Source organism: Podarcis filfolensis (assembly GCF_964270895.1).
Source record: "Podarcis filfolensis genome assembly, chromosome: 2".
Taxonomy (NCBI): Eukaryota; Metazoa; Chordata; class Lepidosauria; order Squamata; family Lacertidae; genus Podarcis; species Podarcis filfolensis.
The window spans coordinates 85,755,108-85,779,438 of record NC_139605.1 but is presented as its reverse complement, the minus strand read 5'-3'; the positions used below and the strand labels follow the sequence as shown (position 1 = coordinate 85,779,438).

Genomic DNA, 24,331 nt, shown 5'->3' with positions numbered 1-24,331 from the left:
GCTTTAACTAGGTCACGAGTCTTTAATCAAGGAAATCTATGTGTTTCTTGAAATTGCATTCAGTGTTCTCCATTCCATTAGGAACTTGGCATGTTACCCCTAACTGCTTGTTCTTCCCAATTTTGCCTTACCCCATTTGCAGCTTGTGGGATATAATTGGCCCCAGTGAAAACTTCTACAGTGCACCCACTTTCAACTTTCAGTAGCAAGTAAAGCTTGCAGACAGCGGCGTAGCATGGGTTGTCAGCACCCGGGGCAAGGCAAGTAATTTGCGCCCCCTAACCCGTGGATTTGCGCCCCCTAACCCGTGGATTTGCGCCCCCTAACCCATGGATTTGCCCTAACCCCAGATGTTGCGCCCGGTGCGGCCCGCCCCCTGCACCCCCCACGCTACGCCACTGCTTGCAGACATCTCATGCATAAATCCATTGTCCCAATGTCAAGCTTGCGTACTGTGGAAACTTCAAAGCGAAACTCCCATTTTCTTCTCCAATGACTTATATCTTCCTTTCTAGATAACTTTACCCCCGCTGAAGAATGATCACATTTTGGAGCAGGAGTAGTATTTTGCTCATATGATGTTGATAACGCAAACTGCTTTTAGGGGGAAATACAGCAACTTCTTCACTTGATGCAACCACAGTAAAGTCATTACTAAAATGTAGATTATCTGAGGTTTGATGGGTTGCAGAGCCCAGTTAGCATGCTGTCAACTGCTTTGCCCTTGAGAATGCCAGATGTGTTTGGGTTAAAGAAGTGGAACTTTCATGTACGTTGGATATTTGAACAGAACACTGTAGGTAGTGGCTCCCCTGGCATGACTGTAGCCACACAACATCCCTATGAGTGAGACTGTGACTTCATTTTTGTAAATAATAATAATAATAAATGTGGGTGATAAGGGCACAACTAGTCAAAATCAGTCAGTTCCTCCTTTTGAGAAGAGGGGTTTGAATCCAGCTCAATGTAACAATCTGCCCACCACCAGACCACACTGTGGCAAAGAACACTGTCTGCATCTCATGTCCCAGCTGAGTGATGCAGATCTCAAATATATCAAGTGTTTCTTTGTGCTGGTGGGCAAAAGCACAGAGGTCAAGAACCAGCTCCTTCTCCCACAAGCATCTATGCTCTTGATGTGGCTTTCAGGATTATTGAGCAGCATGTGTTTGTAGACAGTATTATGATGATGATTATTAGAATTTGACTTTTTTGGAGCTTCCTCATGTAACCTCTGAACAGAATGTTATACTGACATTCCCAATAATGTCAGCCACTTCGCTCTTAAATGGAAACCATATGTTGGGCTGTGTGCTGCTTCCTATTCCCTCTCCTCCTTCCCAGTAATATCTCCCACAACTAATTTTAAACGCCGGTTGAGCTTAAATATGTATCCTCTTCTCCCCCCCCCCCCCCGCTCTTACATAGCAGCAAAGTCATTTGACTCCTGGGGTTTTAACATCACTTATATTCTCTCAATTGTTTCATCTGCTTTCACAAGTTGCTACACTCCAGCTCCTATGAGCTCCAGCCAGCATGGCCAATGGTCAGAGATGATGGGGTTTGGAGTTCAACAACATCTGGTGGGAACCAGAACTTGGGGAAGGCTGATTTACATAAACACGGGAGATTTGGGTGGCTGGTGTGAATGCGGTGGAGGACTGAACAAACCTCAGTCTTGTCACTCAACGTCTATTATAAAAGTTAATAATTTGAACCTCCCAAAGATGTTGCATGGCCCCAGATAATGGAAATTATTATTGTAACCAAAGGGTAGCCAATGTGTGGTGTCCTATATATGTTGTTAGACTCCCAATTCCCATCAGCCCCAACCAAGCATGGTCAGTGTTCAGGGATGATGGGAGCTGTAGTCTGTGACATCTGAAGGGTACCATGTTGGCTACCCTTGTTGCAACTTTTTCAGATAAGCACCAGAGTTGAATTCATACCTGAAAGCCTTTTCAAACTTCATGGCCTTGCCGTGTTCCGCAGCCGCTATTTAAATCCCCACAACTTATTTATCTGAGCATATACAGTATTCTCTTGAAATAAATGGAGGCGCTCTTACAGTAAACTCTCCATCTTTCCTTTCCTCCCCCAGTGGACTAACACACGAGTCTCACAAAAAAGATGTTGAACAGGTCTACCTCCGCTGCGCCGAAGGATCCATAGACTGGATGTATCCCACAGGAGCGCTGATAGTGAACCTGCGACCCAGTATTGTATCTTCCTCTTCCAAGCATTGGACTGTCTGCATAAAGCCCTTCAAGGACTCCGCAGGAGCAAATATTTATTTGGAAAAAACTGGAGAACTGAAACTGCTGGTCCAAGATGGGGATCACAGCCCTGCCCGAGTGCATTGCTTCAGCTTTGAGCAAGGCGGACTCTTTGTCGAGGCCACCCCTCAGCAGGACATTAGCAGGAAGATCACAGGCTTCCAGTATGAACTGATAAACAAGGGGACGGCATCCGATTTGCACATGGTTTCTGGTAAGTTGCTAGGCGATCCATTGCAGTTGCACTGTCCTGGTTTTGAATGCTCAGTGTCTGCTAAAGTGAATGTGAAAATAGTACACTGGGGGGGGGGGGTCTACAGTCCATCAGTTGTCTGGTTACGCAAAGTAGCTGGAAAGAAAGCTATACTCTTCAGAAATGGTTGTGGTGAAGAGGAGCTCCTTCTAGGAAGAAAAAGTTGCTAATGTTAAGAAATAAACAGATATTTCTTACCTTTCTAGCAGGTCAGTGTTATGCAACTTTGCTTGTTGCTCCTGAAATGAACAGCCTGTGTTCACTGTTTTATTATTATTTTTTACCTCAAGGTACCAAGTCACAAATCCCCTGCCCCTTTTTAAAAAAATATTATTGCCTTCTCTCTACCTCACACCTTGTGTACAAGTATGAATTGTGAGACAGGCCCCAAATCAAAATGATAACATAAATGACTGAACAGAGAGGTCATGAATTGTAAACTTGGAGCTACTTTGCACATGATAGACTTCCCAGTAGGAAAGTGCATGTACCTCATTGGGAGAATCACATCAGCCTGTTGTCCTGCATGTACAGTGGTTCAGTGGCAAGTGATTCAGCCAATTGTTGCTGGACAAAGACTTCCTTCCTCATTCCACTCCTATTGTTCTGCTTCTGTTCCTCCTATTCCTTGACCTAATTACTCTTTTGTTGCAAAGGAGTGGTTCTTCTCCTGGGGCAAGGCCTGCCTTATCACATCTTATAATCTCCTCAATCTCAGTGAAGATGTACAGTTGATATGATGCATCTTGCCATGTGGTGTAATTTAGCGGTGCCTCTGTGCCTTTAGCCCAAACAGGCCTTAGGGACCTACTACTTAGGTTTTCAGCCAGATATTTGTATGGTGGTAGTGCTGCTGTTGTGACCCACCATAGAGCAGGCCCAGTAGTGAGTTCTGATCCACCATTTTTGCACTAACATGTAAAAAAAACCATTTCTTTCAAAAGTTTGTATATTCATGTGTTCTATTCCCTCCATCCTCAAAACTGCATTGCATAAAGAATGCATGGCATGGCCTAAAGAATATGCACTGAGTTATTAACAGCATCCTAGGGGGCATGGATCAAACGGGGAAAGGCCAGGGCGCTGCTGGGTACTGCCACCAGTTTTCAGACAAATTCATGACTGGGCAGTTTTTCAGGCACCTGGGTTGGGCTGGTTGTGGTCTTCAGAGCTGAAACTTCACATCATATTAGGTCAGTTGCTATCCTTTGATTCTGATGAGGCATGATACAAATGTTTTGTGGCTACTGAAGCACCACTTAATAACCTACATTTCAAAGTCAGTTTTACACACACAACTTTTGAGTCCAGCTCCTATCTGTGCTTCAGGCATTCTTTTTGGGGTTTTTTTGTCTTTCCGAGTAGAACTTTTCGGTTCTGCAAAGTAATGTTGGCCGTCTGTCAATTTGAAATGTGTAGACTGCAGACATCTGGTTTTTTGGGTGACCTTGCACGTGTAACTCTACTTTGGCTGCAACAGCTGCTGCAGTTCTCCGCAGCAGCTGATAGGTGGCGCATTTGGCATTGCAACTGACAATTGGATATTTTGCTCTCAATTATGTTTTTCTTTTTGCTTTCTGAGATATTTTAAAGTTGGGTATTTTGGAATCTTAAAATATTTATAGAGACTACATTGCAACAAAATCTGTTGCAGTGCATTCCTACTTCCGTGCGGTATTAAGTCCCACTTAATTTACTGGGACTTGAGGTATAAGATAGTAACTTTAGCATATGATTGCCTATATTCTAGCAAACCACCTGCTGTTGATCTCTGTAGATTCAGCTATAAATTTATAAGCCCTTTTGCACTCACTTAGTTCTTCCCCACTGACACTAGGGAGAAATGAACCACACTCCATTGTTTAGTGTTGCATCTGAGCCAGGGGCCATGGTTTATTCTACTCCAGACAAACCATAATGATAAGCCAAGAACAAGCTTCAGTTCCAATGTAATGCTAAGCCAGGGATGGTGGTTTCTTTCTCCCAAACGTGAGCAGGAGGAATAAAGCAAGTGTGATCACCTCGGCTCATGGGAGATAAGCCATGGTTCGTGGTTTACTGTGGTACACAAAGGATGTCTCATGTTTGGTAGCTAGGACCCATCAGTTAAATTCTAGTGATTTCGGTCTTCTTTTTTTACACCACATTTACAACACATTCTTATGCATTTCAGGTGCAAATCCCACTGAGTTCAATGGAACTTGCTTCCAGGGATCATGTGTAGTATTGCTGCATTTGCCTTTACTGACTAATGGGAGGTAGTAGAGTTCAAGAAAGGTGTGAATTGATCCTAGCTTGAGAGATAATAGTTTTGAAGGGCTAAAAGAAGGCAGCTGTGAAGTTTATGCTTAATGAGGTTTCACATAAGTTGAACTTATTTCCCCCTCCCTGCAGTCATGTACTCTCATCAGCTAAATGACTACTTGCCTCTCTTCCTGCACCCTTATGATATTACTGAACCCTGCCCTTAATTTTTTTTCTGCTCCTTTTCCTAACCTAGCTGTCATCAAAGCACCCGAGTCATCATATTAATACTTTAATGACCCGTTGTGCCCCCAGAATTATGACATTGCAGAGTGCATCAGCACATAAGCAGTGTTTGGCAGAGTGCCATGCTTTTAATTAGTAGATCCAGCATTTTATTAGTTTACACTCCTCCATTCTCAATCTGGGCTTTGCAAATAACGCCATGAAAACTAGACTTCCCCAAGCAAGCTTCTTGGAGCAGGGAACACTGTGTTGTAAACCATGTTCTGTTAGTTTAACCAGTCATTTGATGTTAAATCCCAGGGCATAGCATTGGCAGAAGCTATGGCAGGTGATCTCCATTGTGTATGTACTTGACTTGGGTTCCCTCCACTCCATAAGTGAGTTTGAAACATTTTGTGAATGAGCAAAGATTGGGAATTACCTTTTTAATGGATAGCAACATGTGAGTTGTGTCTGCTGCTAGTTTCAGCAGCTGAAAGTGAATGACTGGTCCACTGATGTATGCTGATCTAAGGCTGGACTTGTGTAAATAGGAAGGAGTAATTAGGCAGCATTTCTATACATGTGGCAAAAAGAGTGTGTCTGATGTTCATGCCACCCCCTCCTGTAAGCACAAAACCACAAAATTCACATTGGACTTTGGCGCTGAAAGTGAACTATATAACATCATCCAGGAGATACTGGTTTCACACACAGTGCTAAACCATGGCTTAGTGCTACGAGCAAGCCCTACGCAGCAGCTTAATTCTGACTTGCTATGGTCTATGAAGCCACAGGCTATGTCTTGGTGCTATGTGCAAACCTAGCAGCCTTTCCCAACTGTGACATGCTTAATACCTGCACCATCACCACCAGGTGCTCACTAAACCACCAAAGCACAAGAGCAGGCAAAGAACAAGCCATCATCTGTGGGACAAATTGTTAACACACTCTTTTTTTAAAAAAAGAACAAACAAACTATGGCTTAGCCTTATGTGTGCACCAGGCCACTGTGTGATGTGTAGGATCTAAGGGCAGAGCTACACATTACAAAGTACTTGCATTTTGTCTCTGTAACATCTTTTTGCCTGCTTTCCTTGCATCAATATGGTACACATTTTCATGCCCTCATCTTTGGCAACCAGTGATGTATATTTTTTTTGTGGGTGGGGGCATAATGGTGAATCAGGACATGGGGTAATTTGTAATAGAAATTCAACATGGGGCTTCTGAGTGTGTGTGAGAGAACAGCTACTTCTCCTAAGAAGAGGACAAAGTAGTGAGTAACTTTCTTTGAAATCTTCTGAGATCAGCTTGAAAGCTATATAGCCAGTGGCACTACCAACTGAGAGGAAAACTAATAAAATTAGAGACAGCCCCCTCCCTCCCTTTCCACTCTGTCTCACTCTCTCATATAAATCTGGAATGGGAACTTTACTAAAGCACTTGAGAATAAACAAAGAAGGTTTGGGGCTGAGGCTCGCTCAAAGGTAACCACTATATGCGCACACAAAAATACAGTGCTGCCTCAAATCTTTCTTTTTTTTAATGAAAGGAAGGAAAGTTGGGGTCCCTCACTGAGCTTGAATAATCTTTCTTTGCAGCTGTTCATCTAGGATTCCAATCCCCTTACTCATGTTGAAAAGCACTTTACTCCATGAGAGTTTGCTCTGTATATTCAAAGTGCTTTTTAAACTCCAAGCTCCTTAGTTTTCACTGGAAAACTGCTTCCCTGTGCCTTAGCCAAGATCTGCAAACTTAATTTACCGGAATTCAGAAATATAAGCCCCTGTTACCTTCAGGGGTTGTTCTGCATTAGGCCAAGTCAAACTTTAACAAACATTTCCTCTATCTTGATGGGATCTACTTCTTGTAAGGCAGGTCTGCCGGTTTATGGGTTTGCTATATTTTAATGTCCGGTAGCGAGCTGAAAACATTTATAAATGCCCACATTGAAATGCCGCTCAAGTTAAGTGAGAACAGTAACCAGCTTATTTTCCAAAGGTTAATGTTTGAGGAATATAGCTCTTGAAAAGCCTTTTCTCTGGTATGAGGCAAAAGTGTGGGTGGGTGAGTGGGAAAAAGAGATGAAGGATGGATGTGTACAGGTGACGCACACACACACCTCAACAGTTGCACATGATGACATTTGGGACAGATTCTGGAAGGGCACAATCCCCAAGCAGGTGAGGAATGTCACAGAATGCCTGATAAGATACAGAAATTAGGAAGCTGCCTTAAATGCAGTCGGGCCACTGCCCAACTAGCTCAGCATTGGCCACACTGACTGTAGCAGCTCTCTGTGGTTTCAGACCAGGGTTTTTGCCATCTCTACCTGGGGATGTCATGGATTGAACAGGAGACCTTCTGAATGCAACACACTCTGCTGAGCTATAGCTCTTATCCAAGGACATGCATTGATTTGAATTCAGGGTCTCTCTTGACCCTGTGATCCACACCAATGTATGGTTGCGGGAGAACCATGGTGTCCTGACTGTAAAAATGAAGCTTCCTCTCTTTTAACTGTGGTTAACCCTGGGGGAGATGTAACCATGGGTTAATATGCAGAACAGAATGAAGGGAGGAATTTGCTTGTGGGGGGAGGGGGTGGTGGAGAGCACACAGCCTGATTCCAAGGTATGAACCATGGTCAGTGGAACAGCATAAACACATCTATGTGAGCTTAGTATCTCTCGTGTTCCAAATATAGCACCAAAACCAAGAAAAGCACAGGGGACTGTGTAAGCTTTGAAACTTCTCCCTCCCCTCTCATCATGTGGAAAGGTTCTTTGGGCTAGAATGTATGGTCTGAGTAGGCCTAAGGTGGCAATAAAGTCACTTCTACGCCTTGCAATCCTGTCAATTAATAAAAGCTTATTCCCACCCCCCACCTTTCCTCTCAGACATGGCTTCTCTTTCAAATGTCAAGTAGGCATTCGACTGAACCTTGTTTAATGATTCACCCCCACCTACCCTGTTCTTTTGGGCTTAAATTTTGTTGGCAGGAGAGGAAAGGGCGGAAGGATGTGTGAGCAAAAGAGAGTCACTTGCTGTAGCTTATTTGAGGCTGCACAGGCCCCTGGAACCTGCTTTGCAGAGTTTTACTGCCAAAAGGCTCATAATGACCTTTTCACAAAAAAGCTATGTTTTCAGAGCCAAAGCAAGGTTACACCCAAAAGCAGTGGCTGGGAGGGGAGAGAGAGAGAGAGAGAAAGAAAGAGAGAGAGAGGAGCCCTCCCACCCTAACAGTGACGCATCCCATTCTGGAGAGGCCAAACGGGTTATTTAAAATTAATAAATGAGCACTTTTTTTTCTTATTCTAATCCTTCAGACATACATGCGTTTTAAAAAAGGTCAGCAGGTTCTGCGGGTACTCGGAGTAATATGATGCAGATTACTGGAAACACAAGCTTGTATTCTTTTTTTTGAAAGCCCAGTCAATTTTTAGCCAGCTAACATCATACTTGCATCTTTCTCTTGCAGTGCCCTTTAAAAAAAACCAAAACCAAAACTGATTAGGTGAGACATGTACAGGTACTACAGCCTTTCCCAGCCCAGTATCCTGCATAGGTTTTGAACAGTTCCCAAGAATATATCTGCATGGGGTTTAGGCTGTGCATCCCCTGTTGATGTCAGGGCACCTGCTTGTATTCGGAATTTAGTATTTGGATCTCATCCCCTTGAAGCTCTGAGATTGTTTCTGGATGAAAGCCCACTGAGTAAGGCTGATTCATGCTTGTGGTTACCCTGAGTAGCAGTATGGCTTGCTACCAAGTTTCACCTGCGGGATGAATAATGCAACAATTCACAGGCAACTGGCATTCCAACACCCTCCCCCCTCCCCAAAAAAACCCACCCTGAAACTTCAAGCCACCTTAATGAGGAGCAAATGAACTCTGAAGCGCCTCGCTGGATTTCTCAAAAGTGTGGTCACTTTTGCTGATGTGGTTTTAATAGGAGACAGAGAAAATATGAGGCTGCTGTCCTATAGGAAGGCATGAGCTTTGCAGAGTTCAGTAGCACTTGGGTCTGAGTACTCACATATAGGATCAAACTGTTGAAGAAGCAGGTTCCTAGCACTTGATGGCAGAGATTAGTTTAAATGTGTGTGCCTTCTTGAATTCAAGGAGCACCAAGCAGAACGACCAGAGGGTGGGACTTCTGTGCTCTGCATGGCTCTTCATCCCATTTTAGGACTTTAGCAGAAACAGAATAAATGTGGCACGATAAGGATATTTTATTTAGGTTGCAGAATTTGGATTACCTTGCATCAGAATTTGGGTTTTTTGGGGCACAGTGTACACAAAAGGCAGGTCCCCCAGAGTGAGTTGATATGGCAGTCTGAAATGATTACATAAGGCAACTCTTTGGGTTCAAGGGTGACTTCTCTGAAGTTTTGCTGTAATACAAGAAACAACATTTTTATTATTATTTGAGACCAAAAGAAGGAAGGGCTAGGATATCTCTCTCTCTCTCTCTCTCTCTCTCTCTCTCTCTCTCTCTCTCTCTCCGTGTGTGTGTGTATGGCGAAAGCCTATTTTGAGGTAGTTCACATTCATTTCAGTGAGACTTGGCCCAGGAGAACAGCTTCGTGGACTTCATTTTCCCTTTTAGTCAGCAGCCGCTGTGGCACGTTCCACGCTTCAGCTAAAGCCTTGTCTGCGTATGCAATTCCAGATGTTGCTATAATTTTGCCCAACATTCCGCGAAAAAAGTCTGAAATGAACCAAAATCCATGCCTCCTCCTCCACACTTCCAGCCTCTTTCAGAAACCGCTCATAAAAGATTGCCTAGGTTATTTTGAAAGGCTTCCTTAAACTTTGATCTTCTTTCACTAACTTGCTTTCCAAGTTTAACTTTAACCAGCTCCTAGTCATTTAATTCAATTCCACTCCAATCTGGATTCCATATGGGGCTGAGACACTTTCCTGGCAAGGCTCCAGCTTGGGTTAATATATACCAGGGCTTAGTTTTATTGTCCTGATACCAGAGGGCAAGGGAAAGTTATTTTTGTGCTCAGCAAAATAGCAGATAAGAACTTACAAATATAAAAGGGCAGGAAACTTGTGGTGTGCCCACAAGCCGCCCCCCTCCTTCTAACTAAATGGAACAAGATAATTCTAAGATCTTCCCTTTTGTCCATAGCAAACAGGACATACAATGCAGAGTATAGAAGATCCAAATTTCTGAAAGAGAGATTGGTTGAGCCAGGGAGTGATGGTTTGGGACCAGGTTTTGGTGTGTTCACAGCACTATCAGTAAAGATGATCTTTCAGTGACTTCTGATGTCAGGGCAAGCTTTAGTTTCCTATTACTTCTAAACTGGCTGAACTGTACCCAAACCTCTCAACCAGGTTGCATTTAGCAGCATGGTCCAAAGGGAGGTCTGTAATCCTGCACAGAGTTTTTGATTGCAGGGAAGTTTTGGGAACCTTTGTATATGCTCCCTGCATCATGGATGGGTCAGAGATGGAAAAGGCAGGGCTGATGTGCACATGGTGACTTGTTCAGAGCCACAAAGCCGAGACAGGTTTTTGGTTTGAACCCATGTCTCCCTGGCCCAAGGTTTGCCTTCCTGCTTTTTCCACATTACACAAAGCATTTTCCATTAGGAAGGGTCAAAAGAAACTAAAGCGGTCCATTCTTTAGGACACAGACCAAGCCCTGCTGCACATGGGGTTCCGGACTTGAATTTTCTAAAAAAAGAAAAACAGGTTAACCTGTAAATACGTTTAATGAAATACCATAGTCCCAGCGGGCAAAGTCAGTCGAAGGATGCAGGGATCGTTTTATATGGTGAACGTTCAAAATGAGATGAATTGTTGTTTTTCTTAGCTTTTTTTACCTTTTTATGACAATAAGCCACAAGCCTTAACAGGAATGAAAGAGAATTTGAGATTAATAACTTTGTCAAATCCAAAAGAACCATTGAGAGCGCTTAAGCCTTGTGAATATATTATGTTTTCTTCAGGCCCCAGTAGTAGTGGCAAACCCCAGGATCCCCACAGTGAAACCTTAAGCTTTCCTCAGGTGTGTGTTGCTCTGGTTTTTAGTGGACTTGTGCCAGAGACCAGCAGACATTGAACCTGTTCACCCATTAAATCTTACATTTGAGTGTGCTGATATCAAGCTTCTGTATGACTCTGGTCTAACACAATTACTTGTCCATTGAAATAGTGAACTTGTTGAAGTGTTAGGGCAAGGTTAGTGCACTTTTATGATAGGAGGCAAAGGGGCATTTCACAGAAACAGTGAGAGAATCTGGGACTTCTGGGTCACATCAAGAATGGTGTCGGTGGGATGTCCATTTTCTCAGTGTGGTGACATGAGAGAGATCATCTCCTTAGGTAACATGGTACTCCTCAAATGTTGCTGGACTATAATTCCTATCATCCATGATGGTTGGTCATGCTGGCTGGGCATGATAGGAGCTGGAGTGGTTTGTTTGGGGAGAAGCACTTCAGATTTTTGTAGCACTAGAACTATTCAGGAAGCATCTCTCCCCCCCCCCCATTTTTGCATACTAGAGCTTCATTTTGTTTTGGAGTTGTGGCTTTCTGGCCCTTGAGTGCACCCTACCTAAAACAATTCCCAGCTGTTCATAGTTTTCCCCACCATCTAACATTTCCATTCCAGTCAGATTTGATCATAATTGTTGTCAACCTTGGAGAAAATTGGACTCTCTGAACCCACATATAATTACAGAAGAGCCACTAGTGTTGGAACAGATTTCCTTCCATAATGAATATAATCAAACTCTGACCACTGGTACTCAAACAGCTGCCAATAGTTGAGCAACCAGTTTGCCCTTGTCTCGATTTTGGATTGAAATAGTCGCTACGTGTTGATTTAAATGGGCGTAAGTTTATGATCTTGCATCCAGAAATGGAAGCGTACATTGCTTTGATTTTTAATGAGGTTAGTACATATGTACCTAGGTGCAGGATCTCTGCCTTAACTTTCTGAATGTGAACGATAGAACTTTGGAACCACTTACGATTCCTCATTATAAGTTTCCAGTGTGTCTATTCCTCCCTGACATTCCCTATAATTTACACAGCTTTTTCTTATAAACATTGTGAGAGAAGCTAGTTCGTTTTGTTCAGCAGCTGGATGTTGTTCTCAGTTCTGCAATTATGGCATAGGCAAGTTTATGGATGGAATGAAGATGGTGACGAGTCAAGAGAAACACAATCTTAAGTTCAGCGTGCCTTTAAAAAACCTTGTTTTTGTCAAATCCCAGAAGAAAACAAAAGTTCTCTTCTACTGCTTTCATAGCTTTTCATTAATATCAGAAGCTGATTATTGTTGGAGAGAATAACAGAATTACAGAGGTTGGGGGGGGGCATCAAATAGCATCTACTCCAACCATCTATCATTGTGGAAAGCCCACTACTGCGGCATCTCATTCAGACTCAGTTTAAAACATCTGAGAAGGGCTGAATTGTGTTGTGTCTGTTTGGCAGTCTGATCCACTATTCATGCCATCAAGAGGTTTGTCCTTAACCATTTGCAATCTAAATACTTTCCCCCTCTTGTAATTCAAACCTATTGGTTCAGATTCTACCCTTTGGATCAACAGGAAAATATAATTGGTATGTGACAGCCTCTTAATAGTCTCATTTGCAGACTAAATGTGCCTGACTCCAGCTTTTCATCCTAGAGCTTAGGCCAGATCCACACCATACATTTAAAGCACATTATTTCCCTGAAAGAATTCTGGCAACAGTAGTTTCCACCTCATAGAGATATCATTCCCCAGCATCCTTAACAAACTGCAGTTCCCAGGATTCTTAGGGGGACACCATGTGTGTTGAATGTGGCTTAAATGTAGGGTGTGGATCAGTCTCAAGGCCCCTGACCATCTTTGCTGCTTCCTTAGTTACATTTCATTTTGCTGGTATCTACCCCTTTGGCAGTGCCTTGGAGCAAAATGTTTAAAGGTGGTGGTCCCAGGGCCGGTGTTAGCTGTGGGGCTCCAGCAGCTTTTTGAAGGTGCTGGGTCTTAACGCTGGGCCTAGAGAAGAAAGTGGGCTTGGTGCATTTTGTTATTTTTGTTCTTTTAAGGTTTGGTGCATCCTTTGCTGTGTAATCACGAAATAACCTGTCTTAAAAGAACTGTCACACAAATTACTGGCCCCACTCTTCCTTGTGCTAATATTAGGAACACAAAAACCCAATAGTATACATTGCACTTCTCACCCTGGAGGAGCTCTAATGGCAAACCTACCTCCAGGCAGTAGCTGGAGGTGAATGACTGCCGGCAAGAGAGGCTTGACCATGGGGTAACTGAAATCTACATATTGTGTAATGTAGATGATGAGAATTCCTCAGTAAGACATGTTAACCACAGGGGGAAAGCTGCAAGAAATAATGTAGACTTTTGATCACCTTGCCCTGACCCAGGAGTTTTCATGTCCATTTCTTCCTGTTGCAGAGAAGTACTGTAATTGAAGGAAATAAATGTTCTACAGTGTTAGTTAGGGACGCGGGTGGCGCTGTGGGTAAAACCTCAGTGCCTAGGACTTGCCGATCGTATGGTCGGCGGTTCGAATCCCCGCGGCGGGGTGAGCTCCCGTCTTTCGGTCCCAGCTCCTGCCCACCTAGCAGTTCGAAAGCACCCCTAAGTGCAAGTAGATAAATAGGTACCGCTTTATAGCAGGAAGGTAAACGGTGTTTCCGTGTGCTGTGCTGGTGCTGGTTCGCCAGAGCAGCTTCGTTACGCTGGCCACGTGACCCGGAAGTGTCTCCGGACGGCGCTGGCCCCCGGCCTCTTAAGTGAGATGGGCGCACAACCCTAGAGTCGGACACGACTGGCCCGTACGGGCAGGGGTACCTTTACCTTTACCTTTTACAGTGTTAGTTGGCTTGCAATAAAGCCTATTGCCATGGTTTCAGCAGAAACCAAGAAGTCACTTGGCTAAAGGCACCTGGGCCTACACTGCAGTTTCACAAGGCAAAATGTAAAAATATCTCCACTTTTCCTGTACAGAAGTAAACAGAGGGCTTTCAGATGCACTAGTTGGCAGTGGGGGTCAAGGGGTTGCAAGTGCGGGTAAGGGCTGCTTTAGGTTACTTCAGGTCACGACACTCCATCAAAGGAATTCCCAGTTGATTTGATAGCAAGCATGCACAATGCCAGCATTATGCCATGGTCTCTTTAGCAGAGCTAGCATCCGGCTTTGGAAATGGAGTGAAATTGCTTTTCTTTCTCTTGCAGATTGGATTATTGGGGAGCATATGTGGTTTTTATTGCTTGCTTGGGATTCTGAGCATTGGGGATATCTAAACCGCTGCCAAAAGCAGAAAATGCATTAGTAAGCGTGATGCATGTATTTTTTGTCTTCTTAAAATATATTTATATTGCTCAACATGGTGGCGGCAGCGGGGGGGGGGGGGGCAGGCTTTATTTTTCTAAGCGTGCAGGAGATTTGCTCATAAAAAGGTCTCTATTCATAAATCTTAGCTGTAAATGATTCCTTCCCATAGCAACACACAAACTAGGAAGTCAATATAAAGGTAAAGGGACCCCTGACCATTAGGTCCAGTCATGGACGACTCTGGGGTTGCAGCGCTCATCTCGCTTTATTGGCCGAGGGAGCCGGCGTATGGCTTCCGGGTCATGTGGCCAGCATGACTAAGTCACTTCTGGTGAAGCAGAGCAGTGCACGGAAACGCCGTTTACCTTCCCACCGGAGCAGTACCTATTTATCTACTTGTACTTCGACGTGCTTTCAAACTGCTAGGTTGGCAGGAGCAGGGACTGAGCAACGGGAGCTCACCCCGTTGCGGGGATTCGAACCGCCAACCTTCTGATCAGCAAGCCCTAGGCTCTGTGGTTTAGACCACAGCGCCACCCGCGTCCTTTTAGGAAGTCACTATAGAAGTGCATAAATGTGCTCCTCGTCGGCATCCTTTCGCCTCGTGAGAATCCTTAAGCACAAAGACCCATAATTTTTGATGGTCTGAATGTTGTTGGACTTTGAATATCATATCATAGAGATTCTACATGTGCTTCTTCTCCTACCAACCCCCACCTTAATGCAGACAGCACCTGGTGCACTGTGAAGATTTTATATAAGGTAATAAAGGTTGGGGGAACTTGCTCTTACATGCTTGTTACAAGTGATCCTAACTGTGGCATTGAGAAGACTCAAGCACTCACATGTCGCAGAAGAGATTTGCCCATCCAGCTCCTGCCATCTCCACGGCGATAATGACTTCTAGGTGCGTGCTGCTTCAGGTAGTTACATGACAAGTGCATAAAGGAAGGCACGAATCACTCAGACTTCTTCTAGGCACTTCCTTGTAGCGTCTAAATTAAAGCACCCTTTGTCAAGCATGCTCAAGAGTCGTGTACAGAAACCCCAAAGTAGTATTCAGTACTGTATGTGCTTTCCCTTGCATTAGTTCCTTGTACTAATCAAGAAATCATTCTTGCATCAAAGAGGGAACAATTTCTCTGCTCAGGCTTCTTTTCCTCTTGAAAAAGTCGTGCTTTGTATGTGTAATCCTATTATATGAAGTACTGAGCTGTATATAAATCATCTGGCTGGAGCAATTGGTTGGATTTGGAGACATAATCCTTCAGGCCGGGTCAGTGCTTCTCTGGGACCTTCTGTTCTGCAATATTAGATTTCTAAGCTGAGGCAAGGAAATTCAGTATTCTAGGCACTAGCTAGCTAGGCCGGGGTGAGCACAAGGTAGGTCAGCATCTCTTGGTGGATCTTTGGGCGATTTTCAGTAGACCAGGAAGGGTTTTCTGACTCCCAATTGCTTAACAATAGCACCTGAGTTAAGTGGCCAAAATGAAGAAAGCTGACCAGAAGAGGGCTTTTGTGTGAAAAACTCAGTTTAGTTCCCATGCCGAAAACCATATGTCTGTTGCACGCACCTGGCTCTGCTTCGTGAATCACAGGGATCTTATAAAAAGCAAAAGTATATCTGACAAGTCTGAAGTCTACCCACCCTCCTGACCAAAACTGTCAAATGTTACTTGTATTGGACTAGGCAGATGTTCTCTGGGAGTGGACTCTTGTTGTAGTGATGCTCTCTTGAGTTCCTTGTTCTGCCCTGTTATCCCTTGCAAAAAGTAATAAGCAAGCTGGGCTGAACCTTTACTTGATTATCCAGAAATCCAGTCCCCTCAGTTTAGGAGTGGATGCCGTATTCAAACAAGAGTTTGCATTCAGATAAAACAAGAAACAACCCAAGGTATCCTTTCCACCTAAGCTGGTTACTTATCTAGTTGAGAATTCTCCATGGGGAACAGTATCTGACCAGGCTGTAGGATTATGATCCTAAACACATTTACTGGAATGTGTTATATTCTGCTTCTTAGGTCCAGGGTGGTTAACCTGTAGCTCTCCAGATGTTGCTGGATTACAGCTTCCCTCATCCCTGACCATTGGCCATGCCGATGGGAGTTGTACTCCAACAACATATGACTGGTCACAGGTTAGCTGCTCCTCCTGAATTTCTCAGCTGTTGTGGGTGATATTCTCTATAGTAACAGAATACTAGCGTGCTAGCTAGCGACTCACAGGATACAGTGAAGTTGTAGAAGCAGCCACTGATGGATTCTATGAGCTGGCAGTGTGCACATTAATGCATTTCATGTGGCTATAAAAAGGGGGCGGAGTGAGGGGCAACTGATTCACATCTTCACTTTTGCTCATTTCACTTTTGCTCAAATGGAAAAAAATATAGTTATTAAATAGCAGGTGGTATGAGAGGAGGGCAAAGGTTCTATAATCTTCCAGTGCTTCAGTTCTGTCTTAAGCCACCAATGAGCTTAATTTTGGATCCTTACTACAGTTGGAGGAGGAGGGTTTTCACTTTTATGATGGTTGCAAGTGCCTTGTTGGGATGACAAAGAAGGTCGTGTTCTTCACCCAACCCCCTTCCCAGTCTCCGGGCCTCTAGCGGGTAGATTTAATTAGCATGTTGCTAGATAGGGCAGACCTCTGAGAGAAAAGGAATTCCATAACTGAATAGGGTATTATAGAAACATCTGCACTCCTAACAGCACCCACCTTCTCCCGGCAGAAGTAGCTGGCCCCGTACAAAGAGCAGCTACATTCCTCCCTTGATTAGATTAGCAATAGGGTCTCTCTACTGCAGGGGTCAGCAACCCTTTTCAGTTGTGGGCCGGTTCACCATCCCTCAGACCATGTGGTGGGCCAGACTATATTTTGGGGAAAAAATAAAAATGAACAAATTCCTATGCCCCACAAATAACCCAGAGATGCATTTAAAATAAAAGGACACATTCTACTCATGTAAAAACACACTGATTCCCGGACTGTCCGTGGGCCGGATTGAGGTGAATGGGCCGCATCCGGCCCCCGGGCCTTAGGTTGCCTACCCCTGCAATAGGGTCTCTCCAGCCTACATGGTTCTTGGGAGCTGTAACAGATCTGGCCTTGAGTCTCCACTTGATCTTCCTGTCTCAGCCACGTATGACACAAGAACCTTTGTTTCTTGAAACATACTTGAATCAGCATTTTCTTAGACCAATGAGGTTTTGGAGCAGACCTACTACAGAAGATTTGTTTATGTGACTTTTTACATGGCACTATTCTAATTTCCAAATTATATCCCAGTGTGTGTTTGTGTTTGATCACAAAGGTCACCAAGTAGCTAAGGGATGGTGACTGGTCCCCGTGATCATGATTTGTGCAGAAAAAGTGCCAATCACATTTATGAATGTGATTTGCTGAGGCTCCCATAACCGTCCTCTGGCACACAGCTGCCATGATTATTATGAAGCATTTCTGTACCTTGTGACAGGAGAGAAAACAAGTAGAAAATGGCCCCGTCCAACAAACCTGGAGGGCTTGCCCAGATTCTGCATTTCCATAGTTTTAAGCCGTAGAAAAGACCTACACCATCTTGAATTGCCAGCTTGTCTTGATCAAACTTTTCCATGCATAACTCTTCTCTTTGCACTCCATGCGGTTAGGTATGGGAGTGACTTTGGTTTAAATTCGCAAAGGAGTGCCAAAAAGGTGGCAGGCGTTCAAAACAAAACAAACAAGACTGTAGGCATGGCACTTGAATGGTTTTACACTGTGGCAAAAATAACCACCTTCCCCGCTGTAGCACCTGCTTCCTGGATCATCCACCACCCACATTACTTTCCACTTAGATGACAGTTGTGTATGAGAGAAGAAATAAACCCCTATAAAGGTTAATGATAAGAAAAATAGGATTATGATTGCAACCAGATAGCCAAATTAACTCAGAAGCAGGGAAGAACCTGCTGTAAATCTAGTCTTTAAAGCGCGCGGGGGGGGGGGGGAATCCTCAGACCCAGGGGCCTCAACTGTGTCTATCTGGCCCTCTGATCTCTCCCCATACCACCTTCTCTCCTCCAGCCTTGCCTCTCGCCAGTCCTGCTTCATAACTTCCTTAGGTGTTTTTGTCTGGCTGGAAAATGTCATTGAAGTCTAATGATGCTTTTAACTTGCCTGGAGGGGGAGTGTGAGTAGAAACTAACCTCTTGTGCGTAGGTGGATGTGTTGCTACCAAACGTTTAGAAGACATCTAAAGGCAGCCCTGTTTAGGGAAGCTTTTAATGTTTAATAGGTTATTGTATTTTAGTGTTTTGGTGGAAGCCACCCAGAGTGGCTGGGGAAACCCAGCCAGATGGGCGGGGTGTAATTAATAATAATAATAATAATAATAATAATAGTAATAATAATAATAATAATAATTGCTATGCCCATGATTGCCACTGGCCCCACATTATTATTGCTATGCCCATTTTTGCCACTGGCCCCACCCATCTTTGATATTTGCAGCATCCACACACATCCCCCCCTCCAAGAAGGGAAGGTGGGCTTCAGGCTGAAAAACAGCCACATCCACACCACACATGCCAAACACTCAGATCACTTGAACAGATGTGGTTTTCCTAACATAATCCTGGGACCTGTAGTTGTTAAGGGAGTTCTTGAAGAGGAGTAAGAGTTCTTGAAATGTATCATGTGGCTATGGCCAAAGGTCCCTCCCCTGAATGATAGGGCATTATTTCTGCCAAGCTAAAGATGTGAGCTCCCTGCATGCTGCTTTCAGTGGTGCATCAAGCATGACCTTTGAGGTTAATGGGTGTGGGGGTGTGTTTAGTGAAAATCCTTCGGTTTTTGTGGCATTCACGTTCTTGAGATACTGAAATGCCCTTTCTGTTTTTCTCAGCTCCCTGCCGACCTTGCAGTGACACGGAAGTCCTCTTGGCTGTCTGCACTAGTGACTTCGGTAAGTTTATTTGATTTCTCCGTTGCTGTTTCCTTCACCATCACTCTCTCAAACCCCTCTTTCCCCACTCCCTCATTGTGACAACCTGCTGGATTTGGCTCGCAGAGACCTCAGCAAACAGTGAGCAAACTGAAAGCTCCGGATTGCAACAAACAAGGGAGTCCTTTTCTTCCCATTTCGGAGTAAACAAAGTGTGTCCAGAAGCACAAAGGGGGAAAGGGAGGAAAGGGCTTTTATGGGTTTTAGCTCTGAAGAGCTTCAATTAAAGTCATTGTATTTGGCTAGCTCTTTTCTGTGATGGACAAAGAGGGACAGGCGGCAATAATAGAGGTAGAAGTTCAAAGGTTTTTAGGGGAAAGCATTAGGAATTGCCCTCTTGATGTTCCTAAACGGAGCCTTAACAAAAGCCCAAATACTCAAATGCCTGTTTTCATATAAATGTGGGTTGGGGTTCTTTTTTGGGGGTGGGGAAGGTAAAAAAAGAAAAGAATGGATGAGTTTTACATGTTATCCCTTTATGATGTGGATGGAGTAGGGCCCTTTTCTACACCATAGTCCTTTTTGTCCCCATAGAGGCCAGCCCACAATGTGCTTTAAGAATAGCAGAATATGAGATGGGGCAGTCTGCATCAGGATGGAATAGGATAATGCTGTGGTGGTCAGGGAGCGTTGCGCCTAGCCATGTCACTATTGCAGTTTAATTTGGCCCCTATGACTGGGCTCACCTTTCAGTAAGCTGGAAGTACATGATGGGCAATGAAACTAGATTTGAAAAACTGAAAGTTAAAACAGTTCCAATTCAAAGAACTGTCGGCAGAATCCGAGACCAAGGGAAAGAGACGGTGGAAGAAGATTGGAAGAAATTTAAAATCTATCTTAAGAACTGTTGTAAAATTAATGAATGCTAAAATGTTTTGGGTAATGTAAAATAGAATTGCAGCGATTAACAATTGGATATGAGAAATAAGATCTAAAGAAAGTGTTATATTGAAATTAGGGGATGCTGAAAAGATTGATAACAGGGATGCAGAAAGGGGAGGTATGGGGAAGTCGCTGAAAGAAGGTTCAAGAAAAGAAAGGTTAAGAAAGTATACGTGTTTATATGTTTGTATGTCTATGTATTGTGTTGTATTGTTTTGTATTATGTGTGGAAAAACCAATAAAAAAAAATTTATTAAAAAAAAACAAAGAACTGTCTGTGAGCTGTGAACCACTGAGAAAACAGATCTCTTTCATGTGTCTATCCACTGAAACTGTGCCATATAGTCTCATTTGTGTACAGTCATACCTCGGGTTACAGACGCTTCAGGTTGCGTTTTTTCGGGTTACGGATTCGCTGAAACCTGGAAGTACCAGAATGGTTTTCTTCCGGGTTTCAGCAGTCGCACATGCGCAGAAGTGCTAAATCATGCTTTGCGCATGTGCAGAAGTGCCAAATTGCAACCCACGTGTGTGCAGACGCGCCGCTGCGGGTTGCGAACGTGCATCCTGCACAGATCACGTTAGCAACCCGTGTGTCCACTATATATGAATTGCTGTGGTGTAAATGGCTCTGATCAGTTTTGTAAGAAAAGAGCATGCCAGAATATGTAAGCTTGATTGCTTTATTTTGCTCTAAATATATTTTGCCTGAGAGAGTCTGATACAGTAGTTCCTATTTGAGGTTTGAAAATTTCCAATGCCCTGAGTTCAGCTACTACAAGGTATCCTCTTTCTGTCTAGCCTTCCCCAATGGTCTGCACACAATGATCTTATGCCCCCCTTAGTGTCTGATGCCTCAGATACTAATGTGTTTTAAAGTAAAAACAAAAAATTTTTTTTTCCTTCCAGTAGCACCTTAAAGACCAACTAAGTTAGTTCTTGGTATGAGCTTTCGTGTGCATGCACACTTCTTCAGATACACAGTGTGTATCGTGTGCATGCACACGAAAGCTCATACCAAGAACTAACTTAGTTGGTCTTTAAGGTGCTACTGGAAGGAAAAATTTTTTTTTGTTTTGTCTATGGCAGACCAACACGGCTACCTATCTGTAACTGGAACTTTTAAAGTAAAGTAAAGGTAAAGGACCCCTGACAGTTAAGTCCAGTTGTCAACGACTCTGGGGTTGTGGTGCTCATCTCGCTTTACAGGCTGAGGGAGCCGGCGTTTGTCCGCACACAGTTTTTCCGGGTCATGTGGCCAGCATGACTAAGCCGCTTCTGGCGAACCAGAGCAGTGCGCGGAAACACCGTTTACCTTCCCGCCGAAGCGGTACCTATTTATCTACTTGCACTTTGACGTGCTTTTGAACTGCTAGGTTGGCAGGAGCTGGGACTGAACAATGGGAGCTCACCCCGTCGCCGGGATTCGAACCGCCGACCTTCTGATCGGCAAGCCCAAGCTCAGTGGTTTAGACCACAGCACCGCCTGCCACCGTGTGTTTTACCTTGCTTATTTCAAATGGTGGTATGTCTGTCGTGTTGGGGAGGGGGCTTTTCTTCGTCCTGCTGAATGGGACCCTAGACTTCTGCCCTACCCTGATGCCGCCACTGAAAAAGACAAGTGGCTTTGCCCAACGTGACTTGTGAGGTAGCAGTTTTCCTCCTAATGATCGTTAGAGAGCATTAAAGCAATTTTCCCACGCTTGGAATGTTAAGGAAATGTTGTAATGAAACAGCTGGGCATGTTGGGTCTTGGACATGTGCTGCAGATATAAATACAGTGAACAGAATGGGCAATATTCTGACTGGGGGCGTGAGGGTGCAGCACCCAGGAATTGCAGTGGGATTGATCTAGGTTAGCCATGGTGGAAAATGCTGCCCAGACAGGTGGCATCTTGCTGCAAGTGTTTCTCCCTGGCAGTGTGCCAGAGAATTCAATGTAAATGTTCCTGGGTCATTAATAGAATGCAACTGAAATGGCCTTCTCTCTCTGTGTGTATTTAATAACCTTAAGCATGCAAACCCTATTCGGTGGTGCTTTCTGTAGGAGGAATTTTGAGTATGATATAACTCTTTGTTGTGAGTAACAACTTCAAAAAAAGACAAATCTGGCTGCCTGTTGTAAATTTAACATTTAAAAAGCTAGTCATGCAGGTGTTATGACTTCAATGCAGGAATATACAATGAGGCTAAGAAATACTCTAAAGCAGGGTTGCCCATACTTGGGTCTCCAGCTGTTTTTGGACTACAACTCCCATCATCCCTAGCTAGCAGGACCAGTGGTCAGGGATAATGGGGACTGTAGTCCAAAAACAGATGGAGACCCAAGTTTGGGGAACTCTGCTCTAAAGGAAATGTGTTTTGAGGGTGACATCGCTTGAATTGTACCTCTCTTTCTGGTGGTGCCACCATCCATTGTCTTCAAGGGTGCTGCTAAATCAGTTGCCCCAATTATAATCCTTATGCATGACCCAACTGATATTAAGCGGAATGTTAGGTGAATATATTTGCATGCATAAACCCTCAACCTAATTATGTGTCCAAATCTTTCTCCCCAGTTGTCAGAGGTACCATCCAAAATGTAATCAATGAGGAGGAACAGCAAGATTCCATCATTGACGTGAGTGTGAACAGAATCTACAGGCAGAAGACCAAGATCTTCAAGCCCGCAGAGGAGAGTGGGAGGTGGCAAGGACAGATCAAGACCCTGCTGCAATGTGGGGTGAAACCAGGAGAAGGAGACTTCCTCTTCATGGGCCACATGCACTTTGGGGAGGCCAGGTTAGGCTGTGCCCCTCGCATCAAAGACTTCCAAAGGATGTACAAAGAGGCCAAGGACAAAGGGCTGAATCCATGTGAAATTGGCCCAGACTGAAAATGGCATTCCTGAACCCTTGGGGCTCGGCCAAAACTAATTCTTAGTTGCTGCAGATGCGCTGATCTAAATGGAACTAATAACTTGGAGTGGAACAATCTGATGTCAGGAGTGACGTTGTTCTCCTTTTTGGAGGTCCTTAAGAGGTGATTGGAGGAGCATCTATCAGGGAGGGTCCAAGTCTAGTGAATCCTGCTGAAGCAGGAGGCTGGAGTCCAGGACCCTTGAGGTACCATATAACTGTTATGATCTTACGAAATACAAGAACCACAGAAGCCAATCCTTGAGGCCAATGGCACTGTTACACGAATGGAGGTACGAACCAAACGATCCAAGGCTGGACTGCAATCCCACATCTTGTCCACGTGAACTAAATTATTATTTTTTTGTAACTTCCTTAGGAAAATGACGAAAGAGGAAATGTGTCACAATCTCCATGTCTTAAAAATACCAGTCGACTGATGACCCTTTGTATCTTTGTAATACTAATGTTTTAAAATGTGTTAAGCAGATGTAGCATTGTTGCATGGCATAAGAGGATGACAGCATGGTAGAAGCCGGTGAAACCATCTTAACGTGGATGCTTTGTAAAAAGCTTGGTGTACAATAATTGAAATTGTTTCTTATGACAGAAATTTATGAAACCAAACACTTGCTTTCCTTTTTAAAAAAAAATTAAAAGAATGTACAATTGCCACCTGCAATTTTTGCTCAGGCTGGTGAGTTGTTTCCAGAGAAATAAAAAGTTCCTGGATTTGAGCCAGTGTTATTGTGACTTCCATACATTCTTCCCTTCCCTGCTTTAAATTTTTCAAGGTTCAGGATGCAAAGGTGCTATTCTGTATCAGAGAGGTGACAAAAATACTACTTAACCCTCATGCTTCCCTTGTTTCATGTTCACACATGTGCCAGATGTCTGCACTGACTTCTGTCTGGGTACAAGTTCTGGTGTCAGTCTTGAAATGTAGCTCCCTGTAAAAGGTAAAGGGACCTCTGACCATTGGGTCCAGTCATGGACGACTCTGGGGTTGCGGCGCTCATCTTGCTTTACTGCCCGAGGGAGCTGGCGTACAGCTTCTGGGTAATGTGGTAGCACCCTGTACCATTCAGCAAACCAAGGGTGATGTTTCCTTACCTTCCATATAACATTCCCAAGATTTGCCAAGAATGCCACCTTAATTATGACAGCCCTGCAGAGATTCTAATACTCAAAGACCTATAGAAGAGATTTGGTAAGTGTCCCACCCTAAACAGAACTTGCATTTTGTTGGAACACT

At 43.9% G+C, this 24,331-nt stretch overlaps 1 protein-coding gene across 1 annotated transcript in view; it reads left to right on the top strand.

The window, feature by feature from the left end:
- Positions 1 to 23,813, top strand: part of METRNL (meteorin like, glial cell differentiation regulator) — a 29,288-nt gene extending 5,475 nt beyond the window's left edge. Inside the window, exons 2-4 of the mRNA XM_083597795.1 lie at positions 2,102 to 2,490; positions 19,199 to 19,258; positions 22,738 to 23,813. Of these exons, the coding sequence (XP_083453921.1) occupies positions 2,102 to 2,490; positions 19,199 to 19,258; positions 22,738 to 23,054 (766 nt within the window). The 3' untranslated portion in view covers positions 23,055 to 23,813. The remainder of the gene's footprint in view (positions 1 to 2,101; positions 2,491 to 19,198; positions 19,259 to 22,737) is intronic.
- Positions 23,814 to 24,331: the final 518 nt, after the last annotated feature.